Below are 17,949 nucleotides of genomic sequence, written 5' to 3'. Positions count from 1 at the left end.
GCGGCTTCGGACGTAACATTTAAAGGATGTTCTTTAAAATGTCTGAGTTTGAACATCTAAGAGATCCATCCTAACCACAGCATCACCGTCCACAATGACTGAAGATACTTGGATGAGCATTCAGAAAGTGTTCACAACGCTTTACTTTTCCCACATTTTGTTATGTTACAGCCCTATCCCAAATGTTATTAAATTAATCTCTTTCCTCAAAATTCTACTCACTAATATCTCATTATGACAACAGAAAAACAGACAACCACGCAAATACACACTTGCATTCGTATTCACAGCCTTTGCTTATTGATCATCCTTGAGATGTTTCTAAAAGGTGGAGTGAACCTGTAGTAAATTCAGTTGATTGGATTTGATTTGTTAAAGTTCACACCTGTCCATATGAGGTCCCATAGTTAACTGTGCAGGTCACAGGTTAAACACCAACCATGAAACCATAGGAATTGTTTCAAGACCTCTGAGACAGGATTGTCTTCAGACACAAATCTGGGGAAGGATCCAGAAACATTTCTGCTGCTTTGAAGGGTCCCAATGAGCTCAGCTGCCTCCGTCTTTGGTTGATGGAAGAAGTGTGGAACCATCAGGACTCTTCCTAGAGCTGGCCGTCTAAACTCAGCGACTGGAGAGGGAAGAGCATTAGTCAGAGAGGTGACCAAGAGCCCAATGAGGAGAACCTTCCAGAAGGATAATCATCTCTGGAGCAATACACCAATCGGGTCTGGATGGTAGAGAGGCCAGATGAAAGCCACTTTTTAATAAAACAAACATGGCTGCACATTGGGAGGCACCTGAAGGACTCTGACCAGGAGAAACAAAACAAAACGGTTCAATGTCCTCCAGGACAACGACCCAAAGCACAAGGCCAAGATCTCAAAGACTTCAGAACCACTCTGGGAATGTTCTGGAGGTGCCAAGCCAGCCCAGAGTCCAAACTTAATTAACTGAACATCTTTGGAGAGATCTGAAAATGCCGGCACAGAGGTCTCCATCCAACCTGAAGAAGAATAGACCAAACTGGTGGCATTATATTTAAAAACATGTTGAGACTGTAATTGATGTCAAAGCTGGATCAACAAAGTATTGAGCAACAGCTGTGAACACTAGCATAAATGTGATTACTTGGCGTTCTATTTTTAATAAATTAGCAAAAATCGTCATAATGAGGTTTTGGTGTGTAGAATTTTGAGGAAGGAGAATAACTTGGTATGATTTAGAAGGTGCGTGTGAATGCTTTTCGGATTGGGCTGTATCTACCAAAACTTCATGGGAAAAGTGGCAAAGTGTGTTATACTTACAGATTTCAAATTAGATTAAATGCCCTTCAATTAGACTGTTTCTCCTTACGTGAATCGGTTGGCACAGTCCGTCTTCATAAAGTCAGAGCTTAAAATCAGAGCGCTCCTTCACTTTTCTCTTGGAGAGGTGACAATCTGATGCCAGAGACACAGCCGTGATGCTTCACTGGCGAAGATCAGAGCAGGTCCTGCAGCCTGGTGTTTACCAGAACTGACCAGAGGAAGTCTGATAGCCATCTCACAGGATGTAACACTCTATTTTTTTCATCAGGGATCTCTCTATCTCTCTCCCTCTCATGCATGTGCATTTCTACATGCTTTCATGCATCGTGCAAGACAGTGACGCACGTATACGTTCACTGTCGGCTTGTCCTGATGTAACCCAGCAACACACACACGCACACACACACATTTTGTCTGCTTCTCAGCAGCGGTCTTTCCTATTGCCAATTGACCCTGAGGATTACAAGCCATGGGTCTCAGGGGCTAAAACAATTCAGACATGCACATGGCATCCTGTGATAGATCCAGTATTAACACCTGACACCTCGAAAACAGGAAAAAAGCCGGCAGACAGATGCACTGGGGTGTTTGGAGGTGGAGCATGAGCACGGCTATAAAAACCCTGAGAAGGAAGTCTTGGCTTCACTCTGATGAGAAGGGAGACCGCCTCCATCATGTCGTACTATGAGGTAAGCTTGGCTCAGCTGCACACCACAACTTTCAGAGAACTCTCACAAATCTGGGAATAAACCTTTCTTCATCTTCTATCGTGTGCCTTCAGCACGTCTACCTTGACTTCAACGACACAGGTTCTGGCTCTGGCTTCTGGGACGATGGAGAGAACCTGGAAGAGTCTTGCAATGTGGAGCACGGGATGACCGCCGAGCTTCATCGGGTCTTCTTGCCCGTGGTCTACGCCATAATCTTCGTCTTGGGCATAACCGGAAACGGTCTGGTGGTCGTGGTGTTGGGCTGCCAGCGCAGGTGAGAGAGGACAGGAAAGCGGGAGCAGGTGCACTGAGAGATAAAATGAGTGCATTGATCAGATTGTTTCTATGCCTGCAGGTCAAAGTGCAGCCTGACAGACTGGTATCGCCTCCATCTCTCTGCTGCCGACCTCCTCTTTGTTCTGGCACTTCCCTTCTGGGCAGTGGATGCAGCCTTGGAGGACTGGCGTTTTGGAGGGGCCGCTTGCATCGGCGTGCACGTGATCTACACCGTCAACCTGTACGGCAGCGTGCTCATCCTGGCGTTCATCAGCCTGGACCGATACTTGGCAGTGGTCCGAGCAACGGGCACAAACACCGGTGAGCTGAGGCAGCTGCTGGCACACAAGGCGGTTTATGTAGGTGAGTACCAAGCAGCAGATCAGCATTCTCCTTTCCACCAAAACCAGAAGAGACATCTGAGGTCACCGTTGAAAAGATAAAACAAGACAAAACGACAGACATTCATAAAAAATTTCTGACATTTGACTTGTTGGATGAAAAGTTTATTTGGGATGCCATTTGTAAAGCTAAACTGTATTTTTTTTTAAATATTTTACTTAAATTAACTAAATATTTAGTTAGCAAAATAAATATTCAATTTGGAGCAAAACTTTTAGTCTGAAAACTAAATATTTAGTTTGAAAGTTAAATTAATATTTTTAAATGTTTAAATATTTAATTTGTATGTAAATATTTAGTTAGCAAAATGAATATTTAATATGCAGCTAAATATCTATTTTGAGAAATACATGTTTTGCTCAGACTTACCATTTAGTTGGGAACTAAATGTCTAGCTTCCTAACTAAAATTTAATCTGAAAATATTAAGTAGTAATTCACAAGCATAAATTTATGCTTGTGAATTAAATATTTTGAAACTATGACACTTAATAACGTAGGAAATGAATAATATAGTGGAAATATGACTTGAAAAAATAAACACATTTTTTGTCTGTATGACGAGCTAAATAAACCAAATTATTGTTGTTATGTTAGGCCATAAGCCATTAAAAACCTTGGCAGAGACTGATGTAAACAGTTACATGATATGAGTATAATATATTCATATTTCACGCATGGCCTAGCGCTCACCATCTGTCAACTATCAGAGGGATTGAAAAAAAAACTCTAAACAAAACTAAGCTAATCAACATCCTCCTCCTACTTCCTGTCGTCTTCTTCGTCATTTTCACCAGTAATAACATCCGGCTGTTGACTAGGATGCCAAGAAAGTGTTTCCATTGCAGTTTTACGAAATAGACCTATTTCGACGTGACTGAAAAAAAAACAGCTCATCCTAGCGCGATTTAAAAAAAAAATCTTTATCGAAAACCGTGAGATTTCTCGAAAATGCTTTTTTCCATTATGCAAATTAATTTTAGTCATTTCAATTTGCACACTTTTACAGTTAATGGAAACGCAGCTACTGAAGATGATGGTGCTATGATCCACAAACCCAAACGAGGTTCTGAAACCTCATTTTGTCCTCCTGCTCTACAGGTGCGTGGTTGCCTGCGACCCTGCTGGCCGTCCCAGATATGATATTTGCTCGGACTCAGGAAGGCGGAGAGGGCGCCACCGTGTGCCAGCGCTTCTACCCCGAAGAAAACGCCCCCGTCTGGGTGGCCGTCTTCCACCTTCAGCTGGTCCTGGTGGGCCTGGTGATCCCTGGTCTGGTCCTTCTTGTGTGCTACTGCGTCATCGTCTCCAGGCTGACCCGGCCAGGCCCGTTGGGGGGCCAGAGGCAGAAGCGGCGGGCGGTCAGGACCACGATCGCCTTGGTTCTCTGCTTCTTCATCTGCTGGCTCCCGTACGGAGCGGGGATCTCCGTGGACGCGCTGCTGCGTCTGGAGGTCCTGCCCCGGTGCTGCAGGCTGGAGGCGGCTCTGGGCGTGTGGTTGTCTGTGGCGGAGCCCATGGCGTTCGCACACTGCTGCCTAAACCCGCTGCTTTACGCGTTTCTGGGGGCCGGGTTCAAGAGCTCGGCCCGGAGGGCCCTGACTCTGAGTCGGGCCTCCAGTTTGAAGATTTTACCCCGGAGACGCAACGGGACTTCAATGACCCCCGAGACGGAATCCTCCAGTTTACATTCCAGCTAAGGTCTCTCCGAGCTGCGCTGCGTTCTGTACATATTATGTGATATATGTAAGAAAGTTTAAAGAAATTATGAGAATAATGAGGTGCAGTCTGCTGGTCCATGACTTCTCCTCCTCTGTATAGTTTCACTTGTAAATATGATTCATATATCTGTGTTTAGTGGCGCAAAAACAAAAAGGGCATGCACCATATCCCTTATGTAAAAATGATTTCTAGTCAGTATTTTCTGTATTTAACAGCTGTTGGTGCATGTGTAAATGATGTGATCTACTGCACATGCACTTACTACACTTCAGAAAGTGCAAAGTTGAGCCCCTGCTTGTGTACATATTGTAGCTTTGTACATGTTTCTAATAAAATATATAAAACCAAGTAATGAAAGTGTGTTTTTTTTTGTTTGTGCTTCCTGTTTGAAACTGATTGAATTCCCTGTTGTCCATTCGGTATCTCACAGCTAACGAATATTCTCATAATACCCATAAACATAGTTCCTGTCCTTCCAGAGTCTGGTACAGAGATGAGGAAACACATTTAAAATAAATACCAAAAAGTAGCAGGAAATTTGGAAATTAAAACCAAGCTTTATTTTCCTACCTGATCTCCCATTGATAGCTGCTCTTATCTCAAAGCTTCAAATCCCTAATTGCTCTTTGGAAATACTTGTGTTGTGCTTTGTGTAACCTGTGCTGTGAGGCAGAACTGGAGAATCACAGCCGAACATGCTAAGATGGATAAAAACGTGTTGCACTGATGATGTTTGATCTCATTGATCATCGTCCGTCCCTTTACGTTACGTGGTTAGCACTGAGCTGCATGGCATCTGGGTTCACTGATGCGGGGCAAAAGCAAGGCTTCGAGAAATGAAACCGTCCCGAGAGCGGGTGTGTGATAACCAGGTGTGTTTCAATCGCAGTGTGTGAAACCGAGCTCGGTTTGTTTTGATGTTATAAACAGTTTGCCTGCTCTACGTGGGAAGAGGAGGAAAAACAAGCAGGTCAAAGAGGTTGGCCTTTTCCAACACCCCCAATGCACACACATCAAGAGGAGAGCTTCCCACATTTCTTACTTCCACTTGGAAGTGACAGAAACAGAAGCTGGAAGTTCCTGTTTCCTGATGAGACGAGGAGGAGGTGATGAAGAAGAGAGTTGTGTGAGAGAGGAAAGGAAAATAAACCACATCGTGCGGAGATGCTGAAGAGAGTCGGCCGTGGCAGCCGAGTCATGAATCACCGTCTACATCCAGGTCTGAAGTGGATCGTGTATCTACAGAGCCATATGTGGAAAACACACTTACCTGGTTTGTGGTTTGCCATCCTTCCCAACCCCCACCTTCTCCCATCCGTCATGGACACATTCACGAATGCATAGGCAGAAGCAAAAACACACACAATTCCCTTCTATTCATAGTGTATTCAAAACAGGAAAGACTTCCTGCTGCTCATTTTAGGAAAAACAAGCAGTTAAAACAATTAAAACGCCCCGAGGAGGTCTGCTCTCATCAACACAGAGAGTTGCTTCACTAAACACCAGTGACTCTGAAAGGTCTGAGGCAGCTTCGCAAATAATGCCTGTTATAGCAGAAAGTTGATTGTTTTAATTGGAGTTGGAGTTTTGCTTTTTAATTTGACTAAATCACCAGTCACCTTCTCGTTTAAAGAAAAATGTTTGATTAAAGAAAAGAAAACAAAGGGGCTACATAGTTTGAAAAAATACAAAAAAAAACAAAAACAAAAAACAAAATTATTAGTCAGTTTTGCTATCACCTATTAGCTTTGGTCAACAAGCATCTGGAATGGGTTTTAAACCTACAGCCTTATTCCAATTTATTTCATTGCTTCCTTACAAACTCTACACAATACTACATCATGACAAAGTCAACTTTTTTTTTATTATTTATTAAAATATGTTAAAATGACAAGAATAAGTGGCCTAATCACCAACTTCCTACCAAAGAGAAACATTCATACAGTATGATGCTCCCATTTCCATGCTGTACACTAGGGACATCGCTAGCCAGGTGATGGGCCGGGTTTGTTTTCCTCCAGAAATAAGGCCATTAAGATCAAATTTTTACATTTTGGTCTGACAATCTTGTATGGTAAAATTCAAGTGGGTTGCTTGAAAGGCCTGATTAGTGGAGAGTCTCCTGGAGAACTTCATAAAGGAGAACTGCAACTCTGATTTGGTAATGATTCAGTTCTTGGTCAACATCTTTCACCAAAGTCCTTCTTCTTTAATTATGCAGTTTAATTAGACAGCCAATTAATTTCTAATAATGAAAGCAAAGTCCTTTTCAGGGCTGTTGGCAAAGCCAACGTTTTCTTGCACCTTTTCCCTGTTTTGTACTTTCATACAAAGTATGAGCTGTAAGAACTTAGTGAATTTGTTTAACCTCGTGTTTAATTCATGCTTTAATCTACTGCTGCATTTTGCATTTACTTTAGGTTTGTGGTTTTATGAACACACTGTAAGATGTGTTTTTAAATCTATTCCCCCCCCCCTCTTTTTTAAGTTCTCTACATAAGCAAGACTGCTGTAACTAAAACAAACAGTTTTTAATGAGTTCCAAGAAAAGAGCAAATGTTAGTGTATTAGATTATTTGACAAACTACATACAGTATTGCTCCATAAAATATTCAAATTACTTTGGTGTTATTACTTGGAAGCTTAAGCTGTTTTTCTTTAATTAGCAGGTCAAAATGAGGCCAAATGGCATGATCGGGTTTCTCCCTGAAACATTTCCCTCTTATAGGCTACCTTCTGTTTTTCTGCCTTTGCCTTCCTGCACCAGATTTGATGAACATTTTTAGCCACATACAAAAATGAAAGAAGAAACTATGCTACAAGGTGCAGAGGTTTTAAGAAAAGTCCTCACAACTGTCCTTTTTCAGGCAAGTAAACGTGCTAACATGCTAAGCTAGCAGCTTGGTAATACATAAACCTCAAGCTGAATAAGAAAAAAAAACACACTGAAAAGTTGACAACAAAAAGCAAGGGGATTTGGCATATTTACAGAGACAAAAATGAATGTAAGGAAGCTAGTACTTCTATTAGCATTGTGTTAGCATCCTGTTCTTTCATCTTATTCAGCAAAAGTAACCCTGCTGACATGTTGAAGTACCATAATACAACATAATGTATCACTGATAAGTTACACAGATCTATTTTCAAGTATTACAAATCTATCAAATTCTAACTAATGGACAAATTATTTCCTTTCAGAAATTAATACAAATCACTCTTTACACATATTTAGAATGAGGAACAAGTGTTTGTATATATTTATCGATCTTGAAATCATTTATCTCAAATAAAGTTAATTACACATAATCCAAAAATATGTTTAACAGAGGCTGAAAAACCACGACAGTACTCTCGTTTTGTATGGAGAAGAAGGAGTGAGTTTGATATAATGCTAAATTATAAATACATCCTGAAGAATTCCTAGTGGTGTAAAATTGAGGACCAGAAAGATAGTGAATCGGTTTGTCTGTCGTGAATGTTGAAACCCTTAACTTGACTAGGTTTGGTTTGAAATTTAGTGCAAAGAAGCACGTCACCAAAATAAAGACAATGTGTCACAGCCAGAACACAAACACACCAGGAAACAGCCTCCTTTAAACTTTGTTCCCCACTTCTTGTTCATATCCTGCCTTTCGTGCAAAAGTTTCTTCCCATTGTTTTATTTTTCACCTGCTTGATCTGGCCTGATGGCATCAAAAGTTTCATTCATCTGCATGAGGAGGTTCAATGTCTGTACAAGTAGCCCGCTATTTAATCTGTGCCTGAGTCTTGCATGCTAAATGTTGCACTTTATCAGTATTTAGCACTAGATATAACTAGCTGTTGCTGGGTTTGGTCTATTTCACAATGCACGCAAAAGAACTCTCCAAAATAATTGGTGATAAAACCATTTTTTAGTTTCTTGATTCTTCTCAGACATTGTAGCAACAATTGTGGCAGTGCTGTTGTGGGAGTGTTGGTGGGCTTTTGTGTTTTGCCTTACAGATGGTCGGGTTCCCTCATATTCATATGAGCTGAGCTTCCTGTCACTGAACAATTGTGGGAACACCAGAGGTCAAGACAAAAGAAGAAGTCAAAAAGGGGAGAGAGGCTGGGCTGCATCCAAATGGTCCACAATAACTTCCTGCCTTGTTCCTGGCAGGTCCGTACAATGTGACAGGTGAAACCAATAGCCTGGCAGGGGTCTCTGAGTTGACCTCAGCAGGTGTAGGCGTGAGAATCGTGTGAACACTAAAATAGAGATCAATGAGTTTCAGAGAAGAACTCATGTGGTGCTGGGACAGAAGGCTGCAGAGAGTGACCAGAGGCCAAATGGGATATTTTTTCTTGTCCCCCAAATCTGTGCAAGTATTCTTGTGCAGGGCACTGGTAGCTGCCTCTTTGGGATGCTGAAAAAAACTTGACACAGGATTTCTTTTTCATCTTTCCATCCATTATCTATACCCACTTATCCTTGCATAGGGACTGTTACCTATCACCTAAGGTCATTGGTTTTTAAGAAAGATTCGCCAGTCCTTCACAGAGCAACATCAAGACGTGCAGGACACATTCATCCCCAGGGACAATTTAGAGGGGCCAATTACACTACCATGCATATTTTTGGACAGTGGGAAGAAACCAGAATACCCAGAGAGACCCATGTGTGCACAGGAAGAAGCAAACTCAATGCACAAAGGCTCTGATAGGAATTTAAATCCAAAACCTTCTTGTCAACATTGTTGCAAAGCAATAATGTTAACATCTATACCAGTAAGAAACCAATTTGATTTGTATTTGCAGTTAATAATTAGTTCACCAATGGAGCTAGAAGAGCTCCAAATTTTCTTACTTTTTTTTTTTTATCAACTAATTGTTCAAGAGCGCAGTTCCTTTCTTGCTGCCATAAGTTTTTAAAGAAGCCTGTAGTGAAAAATATGATAGTGAAACGAGTTCAGGTCAGGAGGTGTTTTATCTTAATGCAACTGACTATGCTGTGTGTGTGTGTGTGTGTGTGTGCGTGTGTGTGTGTGTGTGAGACACAGGCAGCTAACCATTATGTGGGAACCAAAACGCTGCTTTGTGGGTTGTATCGCATCAAATACTTATTTTACTAAAAACTAACTAAAGTAACTTTATAAAGTTTATAGGGATGTTTTATTTCCAACTGTAGTGGCTGCCTTAATATCAAACAGTCAGGAATTAGCTTAAATATCATGTTACTCGTAACATGAGTGATCGACGCCACCAAGCGGCCGTTTGAGGGAATTGCAACAATATTTTTATGGTCCCTCAAAAACAGAATAGATTAAATTGTTTTGAATTTTTGTCGTTTATTTGCATAATAGTGCACATAAAAGAGCACAGTCATAAAACTCTACGTCGTTTATTCTAGCTATATAAATTTTGTTATGGTATATAATAATTATTCAAATCTCCTAAGGCCCATAAGTCTGTTGTGCTATTGAAGTAGTTTGTCTGTGTTGAGCATCATGTCTAACTATTACAGTGAAACGGGGGGCACACCCACCCTGAACAGATTGGTAGGAAAAATATAATGTGGGGAAATTAATTTGTCAACTTGAGATTACAGGACAAGGTTTAAAGATCTTTTAGGCCAAAACATTTTGTACTTCACAAGAAACTCATGCATAGGGCTCTCCCACTGCAGCATGTCAGCCCCACATTTCTAACCAATCACACACAGTGCACATCACATGTGAAAAAACAATGCTATCCAGGTAATGCTTTTAAAAACAAGCAGTGAGAACTCCCTTAAGAGGGAAAACAGTTTTTGTCTTTTTATCAGTTCTGGGGAAACATCCATTTTCTCTAAAACGTTTGCATTGTGCCATAGTTTCTCAAACTATTGATGACTGTCTTCACTGTGCTACGGTAAAATCCCTGCTGGTAGCTGCGTTTTTAAACTTTGCAACATTTCTGCAAACCGTGGCTTTAGCTGAAATGTGTTTATATATTAAATCAGTTTCTGTATAACTAACAGCAGCTGTGCACCCAAAAAGGTGTCATGCCAAAATTGTAACTGAAAGGTATTTCAATTAAAATACATTTCAAAAGCTAAAAGCAATAGCTTGAAATGAGATCATTACTCTTTTTTTAAGATGTGACATATTATTCATTTCAAATGTGTCTTAATGTTTTCAGATGGTTTTGTATTACCACCCATATTAGGTGAAAAAACATTTTAATAATTACAAAAGTTGCTATTATTGTGTGTGTGGTTGTAATGTTCAAAATTCCTGATTACAAAGTAGCTTTAATTTTATCTTTAGGGTCAGCAAAGTCTACTTTAAACAGTCTGAATTTAAGAAACACAGGTATTCACAGTAAATAGCATCACAATAGCTTTACTTTTGATCATTTAATGTTAATACATACATTTACTTTTAATGGAAAATTCCGTGTATTGTTTTTATATTAATATTCCCCAAAAGCACTGGAAGCTAATTGCTAGTTTGGTCCTGAGCCTGTTTAATAAACACATTTTATTATTATAAACACAACAAACTAATGGTGGTAGAGGGCCGCACTGGATTAACTCGGGGAATCTCATCTGTCCATGTATCAATCAACTCCTAACCTCTTCTTTGTTCGGTCACAATTATCGATTTTTTAAATTTTTTATTATCATGCTCCAAACTTTGCGAGGACTGACCAATATGGAGTGAAAATAGTCTCAAAATATCTGTGTTGTGTTTATTATTATTAACGCTTTGGTGCAAAAAACTGATTGAAAATCGATTTATTTACTGCATGTTTATGTCTGTTAAGGCTCAGATGGAACGCCACTGAAAGCAGCCCTTTAAACCATTCAGACTATGAGCACAATAGACACAATCAGATGACTAATTACCCAGAAAGTACGGCGGCCACTGTAAAAAAGGCTTATAGTATTCAATTATGCCGCATGAACTGATCAGTAGATTATTGCAAAGGAACGCAAAAGTTTTGCGAGGGAACGCAAAAGAAAAAGAAATCCCCATGTCTCCTGGAGGGCTCCGTAGAAACACACCGCACCGCGGTAAAAAAAAAAAAAAAACGCAGAGGAACAACCCGTCATTTGACGTTTCATCCTCTGTTTGGCTACAAACCGGAAAAATATCTACACGGCGGCTCCGATTGGCCGAGAGTGGCGCGCCAAACGTCACGTGGCCTAACTTTTCGCGCGAAACAGTCCTCTGTTGTCAGCGGGGGAGCGAGCTGAAGGAACGGAAGAAGAGACGAACTGTCCGCTGCAGAAACCTTCTTCTTAAAGTATTTTGCCTACAGTTTTGAAGGTGTTGCATCATGGACGTTGCCACAGCAACCGCGGAGAATGCCGGGACGACCGTGAAGGACGAGCTGGCTGAAAAATGCCAGAAGTTATTCCAGGCCTTCTTAGAGGAGTAAGTAGAGGAGAAGATGAGCAGTAGGTGCTGCATTGTGTGTGGGGCGCTCGCTTGATCGTAACAACACGTGGTGTTCGTATTTGCGACGACGGAGGCCTGCACGGCTGTACTGATGAGAGTTTTATGTTCTGAGCAGGTTTCAGACCGGGGATGGGGAGGTGAAGTATGTGCGGGAGGCCGAGGAGCTGATCAGGCCCGAGAGGAACACCCTGCTGGTGAGCTTCCTAGACCTGGAGGGCTTCAACCAGGAGCTGGCCACCACCATCCAGGAGGAGTACTACAGGTAAAGCCTACATTCATTCACAAGCTACTGGATTTGTAACACAACCAATACGGAAGTTGACGGAGCTGGGGGCTGGAATCACCAACCCATCTGGAGTAGCCGCATCCATCATCACAACCCCAGACTGATCAAGGTCTTTAATCGTTTCCAGGGTTTATCCCTTCCTCTGCCGGGCTGTTCGCAACTTTGCCCGGGATCATGGGAATGTTCCTCTCAACAAAGAGTTCTATGTCGCTATTGAGGATCTGCCCACCAGACACAAGTGAGACACTGTCCAGTCCTAAATCAGCTGGTTTTGAGGTGAAAGTCATTGATTTACTGTCTGTAACGTAGGATCCGTGAGCTGTCCTCCATGCGTATTGGCACCCTGGTGAAGATCAGCGGTCAGGTGGTGAGGACGCACCCGGTCCACCCTGAGCTGGTAAGAGGGCTCGTGTCACTTTGAGGTTTTTGGCGTTTTGTCCACTAACCTAAACGCATTTTCTGCTTCCTGTGTGTGTATTTTTTTTGCAGGTGAGCGGCACCTTCCTGTGCATGGACTGCCAGGCGGTGATCAAGGATGTCCCTCAGCAGTTCAAATACTCCCCGCCGACCATCTGCAGGAACCCCGTCTGCAACAACCGCTCCCGCTTCCACCTTGACACGCACAAATCCAAGTTCATCGACTTCCAGAAGGTAGCGTGAAGGAGGTTTCGCGTTCCCAAACCATTCCCGGCCCGCAGGCATCTGACACGTTCTCGCTCGTGCAGGTGCGGATCCAGGAGACGCAGGCGGAGCTGCCTCGAGGCTCCATCCCTCGCTCGCTGGAGATCATCCTGAGGGCGGAGGCCGTGGAGACGGCTCAGGCCGGAGATCGCTGCGACTTCACGGGGACCCTCATCGTCGTGCCGGACGTCTCGCAGCTCAGCACTCCTGGTACAGGTTAAAACCCCAGGCGCTGAAGCACTTCTAATGTCACCGTGCCGACTTTAGTGACCGTTTTTGTGGGTTTCATCTATTTAGGCCTGCGAGCGGAGACCAGCACTCGTGTTCCTGGACGCCCTCAGGGGTTGGAGTCGGAGGGGCTGAGAGGACTGAAGGCCCTGGGAGTGAGAGAGTTGTCATACAGACTGGCCTTCCTGGCCTGTAACGTGGCCCCGACTAACCCACGAGTAAGAAACACGCACTAACATCCTCACTAGCAATGTTTTGGTGTCTGGTGTAACTTCTCCAGAGTGTCTGCGCTTTCTTCAAAAAATAGTTTTCAGTCTTAAATTTAAATATCTGAGATACAAAATATAATAATAGAGTTCATTATAAATAAAATCTATTATTATTATGTATCTAAAATGAAGGGCATAAGATTAATAAAAAAACAAGTTGGCCTTAAATACGTTAATCACAGGTCTTAAATAAATGTTATCATAAAATGCTCAATCTTGTATATGTGTTTATTTTCCTTTCTCTTTCACGGGACTTTTTGTCTGGCAAAAGTTTGTCTTGCTTAGACTTCTTCAGGCTACCGGTATCTAGCTGTTAGCACATCCATGCTAGCTAGCTAGCTTTTTTCTTTTTTTGGGGTCTTAAATTTCATTCAAGGTGACACTCGAGTTCTTACAAAGTCTTAAAATCGACTTGCTGAAACCTGCGGACATCCCGTTCACCTCTTTCTGTTTCAGTTTGGAGGGAAGGAGCTGCGTGACGAGGAGCAAACGGCCGAAAGCATCAAGAGTCAGATGACGGAGAAGGAGTGGGAGAAAGTGTTTGAGATGAGCCAGGACAAGAACCTGTACCACAACCTGTGCACCAGCCTCTTCCCCACCATCCACGGTCAGACCTCCAGCCTCCACTGGCCATTTTTTTTTTCTTCTTCCAGGCTTCTGACCTTTCAGCTGACTGCTTATGGTTGATGTTTAAGGGAACGACGAGGTGAAGCGCGGCATCCTGCTCATGCTGTTCGGAGGCGTTCCCAAGACGACCATGGAGGGAACCTCACTGAGGGGAGATGTCAACGTCTGCATCGTCGGAGACCCGAGTACCGCCAAGAGCCAGTTCCTCAAGTATGGAGCATGCTTGGGGAAAAAAAACAAACAAAAAAAAAACATCGACTCGCCTTTATTCAGACTTTAACCGTCTTATGTGTGTGTTTGTGTGTTCGCTCAGGCACGTGGAGGAGTTCAGTCCCAGAGCCGTGTACACCAGCGGCAAGGCCAGCAGCGCCGCGGGTCTGACTGCCGCGGTGGTCCGCGACGAGGAGTCCCACGAGTTCGTGATCGAGGCCGGAGCTCTGATGCTGGCCGACAACGTGAGGGCTCAGGAGTTGGTACGCGTCTCGTTGCACTTCGGCAGGACATTCTGTACTGAAACGGGCCGTGTTTGCTCTCAGGGCGTGTGCTGCATCGACGAGTTCGACAAGATGGACCTGAAGGACCAGGTGGCCATCCACGAAGCCATGGAGCAGCAGACCATCAGCATCACCAAGGCTGGAGTCAAGGTGACAAACTCCTCAGACGGTTTCACATTTTCACTCAGTAGGCAACGAATCAGTTACGATAAATTGAAATTGGATTGGTTTCCACCCTAATAAATATTTTTTTGAAGGGTACTTTTGTTTGTAATTTATCGTACTTGTGGTTGCAAGTGTTTTTTTTTTGTTTTTTCATTTTTAGTTATTGATTTTGACCATGTTTTATTTTGCATATCTATAAATATCTTCCAGTTCCATTTTTTTTTGTTCATTGAGAAGATATCCTTCCATTGTTGTGCCATTATCAATACATTACTTGAAAATAGTCTCAAAACAACAATATTATTATTTATCGCAATCCAGCTAACAATTAATTGACAATTATTTCAATAATCAATTCTTCACAATTAATTTGATTAATTGCCTCAGCCCTCATGAGGATCTATGACAGACTCCCAAAGATTCAGATTAAGTGCTAAAAAACACACCAGTTATTTTCCTTCCATTTTCACGTTTGTATTTTTAGTTTATCACCTAAAATACTTTAACTTTGCGGCTGGAATGTTAAAAGTATCCCAAAACATAGACGTAGAGTTGAGGAGTCAGAAGATGAGACGCATTCCTGGGTCCATGTGGTGTTGAATTATATCTGGGTCCGATTGGCTGGAAGCGGTTTCAGACTCGTCCTCTTCCCGCCGCAGGCCACCCTGAACGCCCGCACCTCCATCCTGGCCGCCGCCAACCCGGTCAGCGGGCGCTACGACCGCAGCAAGAGCCTGAAGCAGAACGTCAACCTGACGGCCCCCATCATGAGCCGCTTCGACCTCTTCTTCATCCTGGTGGACGAATGCAACGAGGTGCGCCTTCTGCTTTTCCTGTCGCTCATGTTCTGCTTTTTTAAAATCTCCTGTTTGTTTTTCAAGCTGCGGCGTTCATCCTGTCTCTCTTGCATCCTGTTAATTCTGTAGGAGAAGAAGAAAAGTCGTCTGATGTAATCGACTTTTGTGTATTCCCAGGTCACAGATTACGCCATCGCCAGACGCATAGTGGACCTGCACTCCCGCGTGGAGGAGTCTGTGGACAGGCTCTACTCTCTGGACGAGATCCGCAGATACCTGCTGTTCGCCCGGCAGTTCAAGCCCAAGGTGGGCGGAGCTTAGCTCCTTCCCTCATCGTTTACTTCTTGGCCAATCGTAGAAACTATGCAAACTCCATGTATCACGATGTCGAGTGTCTGGTGTAACAGTCTAGCAGACGTATTCAGACCCCTGCTGCTTGGGTCGATATGAGGGAGAAGTCACACTGCTAACTACTAAAATCTCATATTACGTTGGGTTTGCTTCAGGCTTGGGTCTGTTGTTAAAGTCAGTCTAAGCTCTACTAAACATGCTCGTCGTCTCTGTGCCGCGTTCCAACGCAGATCTCCAGCGAATCGGAGGAGTTCATCGTGGAGCAGTACAAGCGTCTCCGTCAGCGCGACGGCTCCGGCAGCGTCTCCAAGTCCGCCTGGAGGATAACGGTGCGGCAGCTGGAGAGCATGATCCGCCTCTCGGAGGCCATGGCGCGCATGCACTGCTGCGACGAGGTAACGCTGCAGACTGACTCAAGATCTGTTCCCCCCCCCCCCTTTTTTTTTTTTTTTCCGCGCATTGTCTAATTTGCGTGAGCTCTGCGGTTGGCTCTGTCTCTTCGTGCAACCAGGTGCAGCCTAAACACGTGAAGGAAGCTTTCCGTCTTCTGAACAAGTCCATCATCAGGGTGGAGACGCCCGACATCAACCTGGAGCAGGAGGAAGAAACGGAGGAAGAGTCCCAGCAGGAGGACGGTACGGTCAATCGTTCAGTGTTTCCGTGGTGGGTACGCGATGCCCTCAACCTGCTGGTTGATTGAACAATTAGATTTGGTATTTTGTGCTTTTTATGTTGGTTCAAAGCCTATAAGCAGGGATTTTTAATGCAGAAATATTTAGCCACACTGCAAAAAGGTCTTTGCTAAACAAGTGCAGACTATTGACAAGTTTAGTGGAAGGAAAAAGTGTGGCGTAAAAAAACCCCCCAAAACAATTAAAAGTATTGAGCTCATTTTAATTTATCGTGTGACTAAGTGCTGGATTACAGTAACACGTTTCCCTCTGTAGGCAACAACATCCCAAACGGAGTGAATGGAGTGAACGGCCACGTGGACGGCGTCAACGGCCACGTGAATGGAGACGTCAACGGAGACGCGGACCTCGGCGCTCAGCCCAAGCCGTCTCTCCGTCTGTCTTTCGCCGAGTACAAGCGCATCTCCAACCTGCTGGTGCTGCATCTGCGCAGAGCAGAAGACGGTGAGGAGAACTCTCACATTTAGAATGATTTATTCTACCACACACACACACACACACACACACACACACACACACATTGCTCATCTCTGTATCTCTGCCATCTTTTAATTCATAATGTAGCTGAAGAAGAGGAGGAGCTGAAGAAGACTGCGGTGGTTAACTGGTATCTGAAGGAGATCGAGTCGGAGATCGACTCCGAGGAAGAACTCATCAACAGGAAGGGGCTGATAGAGAAGGTCATTCACCGGCTGGTCCACTACGTGAGTCAACTTCTTACTATTTTTAACATTTTGTTAAATCCTGTTGTCTTGACGCTGAATTCTGGATGAATTTTATTTATTTTTAATTTTTCCCGTTAGGACCACATCCTGATTGAGTTGTCTCAGGTGGGGTTGAAGGGTTCTGAGTCCGAGAGCTCAGAAGGAGACGGCGTCCTGGTCGTCAACCCCAACTACATCCTGGAGGATTGAACGACGTTGGACGTGTTTTGCTGACGGTGGTCGGAGGGTTCCAGATGTTTGAGTTTATCTCTGCTGTACAAAGATTACTTTTTGACTCGTAGCAAAGTGAGGTGTTGTAAATAAACGCTGCCCGTTGAGCTTTTCTGAACTTTGTGTGAACTGTATGATAGACAAATGCCAACACTTAAAACTTGTTTTCAAGCTGTATTATTATTGTTATGACATGAAGAGTGAGGAATGTTGGTTTAATTGATAAAATTTTCTTAAACTGATCCGTGTTGGTGAAGATGCATTTCAATTATCACTTGAGAGCTTATTCGTAATCGTTTTGTGTTACTGCGTCAGTGCAGCGTAGCTTGGATTCTCCAGACTCTGTTGTGGGTTTAGGTCAGATCAGTTCACTGGCAACAGGAAACACTAGTTTCATTATGTTCTGGTTGAGCTCATTACTGACATGACATGACAAGGCCTGACATTGCAATCTAGTTGTGCTGTCTTTAATTTGTTTTATTCATATGTGCACTTTGGTGTAGTTGATAGCTGTTTATAAAGTGCTTTATAAATACATCGACTTCATGATATCCACTGAAAATTTATTTACAAAAAGAACATACAAACAAGCCATATTC

General features: G+C 43.2%; 2 protein-coding genes across 2 annotated transcripts; both read left to right on the top strand.

Moving 5' to 3' along the window:
* The first annotated feature begins 1,960 nt into the window (after window positions 1–1,960).
* Window positions 1,961–4,776, top strand: LOC106932351 (C-X-C chemokine receptor type 4-like). Its single transcript, XM_015011009.2, has 4 exons — window positions 1,961–1,999; window positions 2,092–2,294; window positions 2,376–2,659; window positions 3,799–4,776. Exons 1-4 carry the CDS (start codon window positions 1,961–1,963, stop codon window positions 4,395–4,397), a joined length of 1,125 nt encoding a protein of 374 aa, XP_014866495.1. The 3' UTR covers window positions 4,398–4,776.
* A 6,782-nt stretch (window positions 4,777–11,558) lies between these two features.
* Window positions 11,559–17,891, top strand: mcm6 (minichromosome maintenance complex component 6). The gene is made up of 18 exons (XM_088014664.1): window positions 11,559–11,801; window positions 11,941–12,087; window positions 12,239–12,349; window positions 12,421–12,508; window positions 12,601–12,762; window positions 12,837–13,002; window positions 13,090–13,238; window positions 13,746–13,896; window positions 13,985–14,126; window positions 14,230–14,371; window positions 14,453–14,560; window positions 15,235–15,390; window positions 15,550–15,678; window positions 15,954–16,118; window positions 16,235–16,358; window positions 16,671–16,859; window positions 16,980–17,119; window positions 17,219–17,891. The coding sequence occupies exons 1-18, from the start codon at window positions 11,704–11,706 to the stop codon at window positions 17,327–17,329; spliced, it is 2,478 nt and encodes an 825-aa protein (XP_087870790.1). The 5' UTR covers window positions 11,559–11,703; the 3' UTR covers window positions 17,330–17,891.
* The last annotated feature ends 58 nt before the right edge of the window (window positions 17,892–17,949 follow it).

This window comes from Poecilia mexicana, unplaced genomic scaffold (genome assembly GCF_051168715.1).
Source record: "Poecilia mexicana isolate PSO_F unplaced genomic scaffold, ASM5116871v1 scaffold_17, whole genome shotgun sequence".
Taxonomy (NCBI): Eukaryota; Metazoa; Chordata; class Actinopteri; order Cyprinodontiformes; family Poeciliidae; genus Poecilia; species Poecilia mexicana.
The sequence above is the reverse complement of the archived record's forward strand: the minus strand, read 5'-3'. Positions and strand labels throughout refer to the sequence as shown.